At 52.8% G+C, this 9,413-nt stretch overlaps 1 protein-coding gene across 3 annotated transcripts; it reads right to left on the minus strand.

Moving 5' to 3' along the window:
- Window positions 1–837: 837 nt before the first annotated feature.
- Window positions 838–9,202, minus strand: Arrb2 (arrestin beta 2). 3 transcript variants are annotated; one of them, XM_051180182.1, is made up of 17 exons: window positions 9,033–9,202; window positions 6,056–6,086; window positions 5,375–5,435; window positions 5,227–5,271; window positions 4,821–5,017; window positions 4,658–4,717; window positions 4,226–4,293; window positions 3,946–4,084; window positions 3,621–3,705; window positions 3,253–3,325; window positions 2,855–2,992; window positions 2,481–2,573; window positions 2,051–2,134; window positions 1,887–1,966; window positions 1,723–1,777; window positions 1,351–1,462; window positions 838–885 (listed from the first exon to the last, which is right to left on the minus strand). In XM_051180182.1, the coding sequence occupies exons 1-16, from the start codon at window positions 9,053–9,055 to the stop codon at window positions 1,369–1,371; spliced, it is 1,326 nt and encodes a 441-aa protein (XP_051036139.1). In that variant the 5' UTR covers window positions 9,056–9,202; the 3' UTR covers window positions 838–885; window positions 1,351–1,368. The 3 variants fall into 3 exon arrangements, with proteins under 3 accessions (XP_051036139.1, XP_051036138.1, XP_051036140.1); XM_051180181.1 differs by lacking the exon at window positions 838–885 and having other exon boundaries at window positions 966–1,462; XM_051180183.1 differs by lacking the exons at window positions 838–885; window positions 2,481–2,573 and having other exon boundaries at window positions 966–1,462.
- Window positions 9,203–9,413: the final 211 nt, after the last annotated feature.

The following is a 9,413-nucleotide window of genomic DNA, read 5'->3' on the forward strand; positions in this document are numbered from 1 at the left end:
TGTAGATCAAGATTCTTCATGGGATGGAGCCTCTAGAAAAGTTTCCTGGCTAATTTTATGTCAACTTGACACAAGCTAGGGTCCCTGGAGAGGAGGGAGCCTTAACTGAGAAAATACCTTCATTAGATCAGGCTGTAAGCAAGCCTGTAGGGCTTTTTCTTAGTCATCACCTGGGGAGGGCCCAGCCCATGGTGGGTGGTGGTGTCACCCCTGGGCACGTGGTCCTAGGTTCTGTAAGAAAGTAGACTGAGTAGACCACAGAGAGCAAGCCAGTCAGCAGCACTCCTCCATGGCCTCTGCATTAGCTCCTACCTCCAGGTTCCTACTGTTTGAGTTCCTGTCTTGACTTCCTTCAATGTTGGGCAATGGTGTGAAATTTTAAGCCAAATAAACCCTTCCCTCCCCAACTTCCTTTGGTCATGGTGTTTCATCACAGAAATAGTAGCACTAACTAAAAAAAGGTCACCTACAGAAGTTGCAGTGGGTGATGTGGGAGGTGAGAAATGTCTGTAGAGTGTCGCTGACTCCCTCCCACCCAGCCTTTTGCCCACAGTATGAACCTTACTGATGTTGCTTGCATGACATCTGTCTGGTGAAGTATGCAGATGTGGTTACAGAGTCCCAGAAGCAGACTGTTTCACAAACCTAACAAGGTTAAAATATGGGCATGTGTTGCCAGCCTCAGCAGAGAGGAGCCTGCCCCGCCCAGTTCCCAGGACCATCAGGCTTCAGGGAACTTAGTATTTTCCCTGTAGATGACTAAGCTTACTTTATGGCTCTACCCTGGAGTATTCAGCCACCAATTCGAGTTTCAGTATTTACCTTGGGACACAGGCGTAGCACAATCATCCAGTAAACATTTATTGATAACCCATGTAAGGTACCCTGTGATGTAGAGAAAACGCATCATAGATGGGCACCCTGTACACCCCTTAAACTCTGCTGAGAAAACACATACACACTCATACCTATTCAAAGGTTTATTTCTTCCCTATGCTCTGAAACAAAGAAATGGCCTTGCCCCCCAACCCGCCCAAAGTTTCATCTTCGAGGAATGGGAGGCAGAAGTGGTGACTTGGGGGTGGGTTGGTATGAGGCCAAGTGTGGGAGTCTTTCCTACTTTTCTCTGCTATCGCTCCTCATTTTCAGGGTTCCCTTCCCGAAATTTTAGGTGTGCACACAGCTTGCCACCTGGGGAGCAGGGCTAAGGCAGCAGAGCTGAAGTCAAAAGATTAATGCCCACTTTCAACAAGTGATGGGTCCAGTGCGTTATCTTGGGTGGATGGGTTAGGAGGAGAGGCTGGGACCCTCCCACCCGAAATGACAGTGGGATCTTGGTCCTGCCCCTACCTCTCCCAGCCCCTTTTCCTAGCAGAACTGGTCGTCACAGTCGTCATCCTTCATCCCCTTCAGCCGAAGCCGGGCAAAGTCCTCAAACACAATGTCGTCATCTGTGGCATAGCTTGGTGACAATAAGGAGTAGATGAGGTGAGGGCTTCTGACCGTTCCTTGGGCCTCCCACTCTGCTTCCCTCCCGCGCCCCATCTCACAGGAGACAAGGGACTTAAGTGGCAGCCTCAACAGGCTGAGTCATCTGATTTGATACTTCTACCAATCTTTCCCACCAGAAGGGAACACCCACAAGGTAAGAGAGTGGATCTGAATGATATGGGAATCTCTGTCCTAGAGGATCAAAGTAAGACAGCAGGGAGGGTTCCTTACTTGGTATCGAATTCGATGAGGTTGGTATCCACAGGGACATCTGTTTCCTGGGGGACTGAAGGGCAGAGAGGGGGTGGGTGGATGGGCACTGGAAGGAATATCTTTTCTCCACTGGCCCTGCTTCAATCCCTCACTGTGGGGCTCAGGGGGTGGGGAGTGCTCACCTGACTGGGGTCTGGGAAGGGTGATGTGGTCATGGGGCTTGGGGTGCATGAGAACAAAAGGTAGTTCCACGGAGACATCCCTGAGGAGAGGGAGGGGCTGAATGAAGAGAACAACCACCACAAACACTAGACAACCACGTGACCAGGCTTCCCACTGTACTCACCCGCCTCGAGACACCACCAGCTTCACCTTGACCCTGTAGGATACCAGGATTCCCAGCACCTCCTTGTTGGCTCCTTCCTTCACGCTGTAATTGGGGGGAGAGCTGGGTCAGGGATCCAGAACTCCCGCAGCCATCAGCTGTGCATTCCTCCATGCAGAACCCTCCTGGGGCCTCATGTTTGCCAGGCACCGGGGTGCTTTGATCTGCAGCACTTTGTGTGCAGCTCCTCTCGCCTACTTCTCTTTTTGTGGTCCCCTCTCACCACCATGGGCCTGTGTGGTGCTGTAGTGTGGACCCAGCAAAAAGGCAGGACTGGGTGAAACCCAGCAAAGAAGCACAACTGGGTGAAGGTCTGGCCATCTAGGGCCACGGGCGACCACAGTCATAGTGACACATCACAATTGCTCATGCACTCTGGGGACTATCCCACCTGAGCCTTGAAGCTTGCAGATCTCTCTGCCTGGAGCCTTCTTTGCTTGCACATCCACAATGCCTCCTTCCTCCGGGTCCTTTACTGCTCACCCTTTCTGGCCAATGTATTTACAATCAACACAGCCTGACCCTTTCTTTACTTTATCCCTCCTGCTCTGCTCGATTTTCCCACTTAGCACTTGTTCCTAACATGCTATCTAGTTTACCACTTATCTGATTGTCTGCCTTCCCTCCCTTAGAATGTGACAGGTTTTTGTCACTTCTGTTCACTGATACCTCCCTGGCACCCAGGACACAGCCTGGCACACAGCCTGCACTGCACTGGACGGAAGCCTGTCCCCTTGTCCCTCAGTCCACCTGTCCTGCCCTCACATGGTGCTGGAAGCCAAATTGGTGTCTTCATGCTTGAGCTGCCCGTCCAGGGCGAGGCCACGCTTCTCCCGGTTGTCACTGAGCAGTGGGGTTATGGTGTACACTTTGCAGAACGTGGAACTGGGAGATACCTGGTCACTGGGGGTTGGGAACAAGAGAACAAGATTCTTGGAGACACTGGGCTGAGGGAGGTTCATCTTACCACCCTCAGGCAGTACTTCCTCCTTCCCTGTCCATCTGGGCAGATTATGAGGGAGAGTAGGCTCTGACTCAAGCTAATACCAGCCCGGAGCCCCCAGGCTATAGAGGGACACCCTCAGAAGTGAGACCAGTGAAGAAGAATTCTGCCTTCTCATTTTCGCCCCTAAGTTTGGGTCCCACACCTGTCTCGTACTCACTCTTGCTCAAGCTGAGCCACAGGACACTTGTATTGTGCGGTGCTGAAGAGGCAAATGTCGGCATACTGTCTCACTGTGGGGTAGGGGACCAAGTGTCTTAGGGTGAATTATAGACTATTACTGAACCACAATTCCAGCCCACATGGTGTGAACCCCACCTGGGGGGCAGCACACCCCCACCTCCTACCCCTGGCCAACAGCCCTCCTATAATAAACATTAGGGCTGAGCATCATCTGGGAACAGGCTAAATCTTTATGCCCTGGCAGGTCTCCCACACTGGGATATGGCCTGGGCTGACATGGCAGCAGAAGCCCCTTGTAAGCAGGGACTGCCTTCCCCACGCCCATGCCCACCTCCCACCTCCTACCAGAGACTCTGATCTTCTTGACGGTCTTGGCGGAGTTGTTGGTGACATGGACGTTGACATTGAGTGGCTCCCCGTGGTAGTACAGCTTTTGAAATGAGAGGATTACGTAGCTTGCACTTGCTTCTACTGGCTCCAACTTGGGTATCTCCCTGACAGAGGCTGCTGTGCCCCACCCCCAACCCCAGCCCATAGCACCTCCACCCAAGTGAGGCAACCACTTTAAAAAAAAAAAAAAAATCCCAAACCACAGCCCTGCCAGTGGCTTCGCCCCTCCCCCAGGCTCTGGCCTGCTTTTTAGCATCTTTTTCACCCTCTCACACCTCACCTCTTTGTCCAGGGAAGCCTCTAGGTGCAAGGACCTCCGGTCAGACATGAGGAAGTGGCGTGTGGTTTCTGCTGAGGGCTGGGGGCCAGGCGTCTCTGGGGCAAACTGTACCTTTCTGATGATAAGTCGAACAGAGTTCCTGCATCAGGGATTGGAGGAGGGGAAGGGTTAGTTCCGAGACACTACACTTCCAACTCAGATTCCTACCTCCCACAGGGGCCTGGGGCTCCATGAGGCTGGCAGGGAATTGTTAAACCAGAGACAAAGTAGTTTCTCTCACCTTTTGTGGCTTTTTTCTTCTAGGGATTTGGCACAGAAGGCACGAATCTCAAAGTCGACTCCGCAGGCCTTGGAAAGGGGAGGAAAGGCCACTTCTTACCCAAGGCAGGATCCTGTTGCCACTTCCAACACACCCCTTCCTTCCTCCTTGCTCCATTCCCCTTAGGTGGGGACTTTTGCCCCATCACGGAAGAGGGACCCTCTTGACCCACAGCCTCCCTCTAGTTTGGCACCTGACAGGCTGGCTCATGGCAGTGCATGGAGGAACCCCATACGCAGGTACATGTTCCAGATGCAGTGACCACACCCGTGACCATGGAGACACCTCCTTGTCTTCGGGACCCCCTGAACTTCACCCTCTAGTTCAGTTGTACTTTGTGCTTCTGCTGAGCCCAGTTCTGTTCATATACTGTGACGGTTGTCCCTCCCTTACCTTCCCTGTGTCCTCTGGTCCTGGCTGCAGTGTGACAGAGCAAGGCAAATTCTGGGGTATCTGTGGCAGAGAAAAGGAGGGGTTTCAGTCCCTGGTAACAGGTGCCTTATGCTATGTTGATCCCACGGCCCCACACCCTCCAGAGAATGGGGAGAATCCTCACTGTGAAAAAAAAAGGGTGCGCATGCTGGCCCAGCTTCTTCAGCAGTCGGTCCTGTAGGCGGGTGGGGGGCCGGGGTGGGTTGGGCATGGGGGGGAAGGCTTGGTAGGTGGCGATGAACAGATCTTTGCGGAAAGACAGGCCCAGTACATCCAGGTCTTCTCGGCCATAGCGGAAGGCGCAGGTGAGGGTCACAAACACTGGAAGTGAGGGCAAGGTGGGGTGATCAGGAGTTACCCCATCCTTCGTGTTGCCCACACCCTTCCTCAGCATGACAGTCTTCCCTGAATTCTACCCCTTGCTTCTGCCTCAGCCTTCCATCTCTCTGGGATACCCTACCAATGCTAACCCATCAAATTTCTTCTTCTTCCCGCCTCTCCCCTCCAGCTCCTGGACTTGGGCGTAGTACCTTTGCGGTCCTTCAAGTAGTCAGGATCCACGAGCACCACGCCATCTAGGAAAGGGATTCGCTTTCTGAAGGCGGCCTTTCCCCATCCCCAGAAGCAGGAACCTCTTCCCTCCTGGAGGATGAGCTGTCCCCTTCTAGGCACACTTACCCACAGGATCCACTTTGTCCAGGTGATCTACAAAGTCGCGCTTGCCCAAGTACACTGTGAGCTGAGAATGTCAAGGGTCACAGGCAAAATTGGGGAGGATGGTGGCAAGCCACCAGAGCCCTCAAAGATGGCGGCCCTGTCCTGGGCTCCCCTTGGCTGGGTTATGAGGAAGGAGTTTCTCCCAGTGTTATTGGAAGGTGCGAGTGGCAGGGGTTTCAAGACTATTCAACAAAGCTTTGATCTGGTCCTTTGGTCACTTTTCATACCAACACCCACCAAGCAAGGATAGGGGTGTGTGTGTGTGTGTGTGTGTGTGTGTGTGTGTGTGTGTGTGTGTTCCCATGTCTTCAGGGAGCACTCAGCCAGGCAAGGCAATTAGCAGCTCTCCCTACAAAGGGCCCTGAGATAAACAGGCCACAGACTGGGGAACTATTAACTTTTCCTAGCCCCATGTACCCTGGGTTCGTTCCTAAGAGAGTTACAAGCTTGCTTAGGAACCTAGCTCGGTCTCCACCCAGCCCTGTGGCTTCTTCAGACTGTGGCAAGGGTTTAAGGAGGAAAGGAAGTGTGCTTTTAGCTGTCACAGGAAGTGGGGAGGTAAGGGTTGGGGATCAACTGGGGGTAGGTTGGGCTTTGATAGGGCCCAGGGAGGATCAAGGATAAGCACTGTGGGTGACTCACCTTGCAGTTAGGGCTCGACTTCTTGAAGACCCTAACAAAACAGAAAGGGAGACCCCACTGCCTCCCTTAGACTCAGCAGGGACCACCACACCAGGACTCATCCCACCCCAGCCCGAGAAGTGGAATTCACCCTGGATCCCTGCTCTACCCTTCCCACATCTTTTTACAAAATCCCAGTATTTTCCACATGGCAGCCCCTTGAAGCCAACTGTCAGGGCAAATGCTTGCCCCTTTGGTTTGATCCACCTCTACAGTAATGGCCACTGGTTGCCCCGGGAACCATCTACACTCTCCCAAGGGGACAGTCCCCAGAAGGAGATATGAACTGGATGGCTACACAATGTCTGGGTCAGACCTAACACACTTTTTTTTTTTTTTTTTGAGATGGGGGTCAAACTATATAACCCTGGCTATCTTGGAACTTGATATATAGACCAGGCTAACCCCAACTCTGAGATCCACCTGCCTCTCCCTCCTTGATGCTGAGATGAAAAGTATGAACCACCACACTCAGTTAAACTAGCCACTTTTCAACTGACCTCTAGCTTCAACGACCCCTGAGGCGACCACTGGAGCAATGCCTTGACTTTGTCCCTCAATTTCTACTGAAGGCAACACCCATATCTGACTATTTCATGAACTTCCAACATCCCCATCTCTGACCTCAGCAGCTTAAAAAAAAAAAACAAAAAACCCACTTGTTATTCAAGGCTTAACTCAGACATCATCTTCATCAGATTGAAGACTCAGCCTCGACTTTAATCACCAGCACACCTCCCTTTGTTCCTTGCATATCTTGTTTATATTTTATTTGTGATTTCACAAAGGGCGACAGCTCTTAGGCTGTGACCCTTGGGACCTTGTACATTGAAGTGTCCCAACTCGGTAGCATCCATGTGACAAAGAGGATGCTGGCTAACTTTTACTGGGTGACTGTTCTGGTCCTAGCACTGTTCCAATTGGATTGTGACTACTCTGACAGCCCCACTGAAGTCGAAATAATTCCTGTTTTAGAGAGAAGAAACCAAAGCATAGAGAAATCAAGAATTTTGTCAAAGGTCACAGACAATGTAAATAGTGGAACTCAGAGGTAAACTTAAGGAAGGCAACTCTGGCTTTAAGTCCCTGTTGTCAACCATTAAATTTTTAAAATAGCCTGTCACTGACAATTTTTCCAGTTGAAGGGGTTTTCTATACAGGCACTGAAATAATCTAAGCCTAGACTCCACTCATGCTGGGAGCACAGGAAGCTGTCTAAAAACCCCAACTCACTGCTGGGAGCATAGGGAGCTGTCTAGTGACCCCAGGGGTCTGGCCATTTTGAAGCTCCATGCTACCTCTTCTAATGATGCACTTTGCTTCAGCAGCAATTCCTAGAAAAGGTCCCAGAGAACAAACTGAAATAATGCCCAATGTTCCATCCCTCCTTCAACTCATGTGACACATAGGATCACATGACAAACTCACAGGGTACACCTGAGTATCCCAAAGCAATGAAGGCACATATGGACATGGTAGCAGTTAGAAGAATAATTCTAATTTCTATCCAATTAGGGCTGACAGCTAGTACATCACCTAGGCTTGGTCTCTCTTCTACTTGTCTTCCCTCTGTCCTGTGCAACCCCATCCCCACCCCCACTAGAATCCCTGGCAGAAGGCTGTGACAGCCACAGTGTGCCTCTCCGTTAGTTACCCTGGAGTAACTACAGGGCAACTGCCGTCTACATCTTATCCAGCCATCTCTTGCCAGGTTAGGGAGGGGAATCGTACACATACTGAGGCTGGCCAAATCGGCAGAGTAAGGGAATTAGCAGGGAGGTGCCCAGCTGTGGGAGGTAGCTAAGGCAGATGCCCTTTTGTACTTCCTGCCATTCTCTCCATTTCCTATGGCCCAAAATTTGATGAGACTGTAAGGAATTATGCCAAGTCAGCAGTCTCTCCTTGGTCCATCTATCCCCTTTCCTGAACCACGCAACGGAAATTTGGGGGCCTCCCCCAAGTAAGCGACTTCCCCTTTCTCTGGGGTGTTTTAACCCCAAATCCAGGAGGCCAACAGTCCCTCTGATCATCTCTCTCAGATATAGGTCCTCTTGATGCTTAGAAGCCTAAGTTCTCACACCCCAAGGGCAGTGGGAGTGGTAGGGTTGACCCTGTGTTTTGCAGAAGTGACTGTTCAGAATCAGGCCTTTATTCTCAGTCCTCTCTGGTTTGAGGCATGGAACCCCAACCCACTCTTTTGCTCTTGCTCCCTTGGAACTCAAGTATTCACCCCGGTGTTTGGTTACAACAGGAAGTGGATTTTTGCTATAGACCAAAAAGAGAACTCTGATATCTGTGGAAGGAAGGAGCCTCGATTGCACAGAAAACATCCGGGGAGAGGATGTGTGTGCCCAGGGCAGATACTACCTCTCCCCTCCCCGGGACAGGAATACAGCTCAATTTCAGCCAGGGTCCCTAAGCACTCTATTCCCTCAAGAAGCTGTTGCTCCTAGCAACCTAGGAGAAGACCGAAGTTTGATAGCAGAGCTATCCGGCCCTTGGGACAGGTGGGAGCAACCAGACTATGGGGTATTGAACAGGAGGCTTTCCATTGGTTAGGCACCAGTCTAGGGGAATCCCTTCCCAGCATCCAGTCTCCCTGCACACAACCCCTCGGGGCCGGCCACCTGCTCCTCCTTCCTCCGCCCCTGCATCTCAGCCTGCACAGAGAACCCAGTAGTCCGACTCCTACATCTCTGCGAGAACCCAGGCGTGGGTTTCCAGATCCCTATCAGCTCTTGCTTTCTGCAAGAGCCCAAGCACGCACCCCAGCCCCAATATCTTCAAGGACCTAGGCTTGCGGCCCCAGACCGCTACCCTCCAGGGACCCAGGCATCCGGCCCCCGGGTATCTTGCCCGGTGTCCTTGTCTGAGGATCATCTTGTCACCCTCCATGAGCCGCCGCCCATGCCCCGCAGCACGGCCCCACCTCCCTTACCTGGTCCCGGGTTTTTCCCCCATGGTGCGCGCGCGCTCGCCGCCCTCCGCCTGCCGGGTTCGCGGCTCGCTCGCAGCCTTCTTGCCCACTGCCAGGTTCCCCCCCCCCCGCGCGCCACTGCGCACGCGCGTCCTCTCTCTTTCTCCTCCTTCCCCTCCCCTCGGGTCTGGGTCTCGGGGAGCCGGGGCCAGCTGCGTCAGCCGGATCCCGCGCGCTGCGGCGCTGCCCGCCCTCCCCGAACTGGCTCCGCCCCACGCCTCTGTCCTCGGTCTCCCTCCGGGACGCCTCTCCTCGCGGTCCCTCTCCCGCTCTCCCCGCCCATCTCGCCTCCTCTCCTCAACCCCTTGGAACCAGATTGGGCCCCTTTAAATGAAGGCGGCT

This window comes from Phodopus roborovskii, unplaced genomic scaffold (assembly GCF_943737965.1).
Source record: "Phodopus roborovskii unplaced genomic scaffold, PHOROB, whole genome shotgun sequence".
In the NCBI taxonomy this organism is placed as follows: Eukaryota; Metazoa; Chordata; class Mammalia; order Rodentia; family Cricetidae; genus Phodopus; species Phodopus roborovskii.

What these genes read in the sequence shown, in the direction of transcription:
- Arrb2 (XM_051180182.1), bottom strand. Translation starts at nt 9,055, where the DNA reads ATGGGGGAAAAACCCGGGACCAG. An exon ending in CTGGTGGTGTCTCGAGGCGG is followed by an intron (nt 1,967 to 2,050) that starts GTGAGTACAGTG and finishes CCCTCTCCTCAG; the next exon opens with GGATGTCTCCGTGGAACTAC. An exon ending in CTCATCGAATTCGATACCAA is followed by an intron (nt 1,463 to 1,722) that starts GTAAGGAACCCT and finishes ATTGTCACCAAG; the next exon opens with CTATGCCACAGATGACGACA.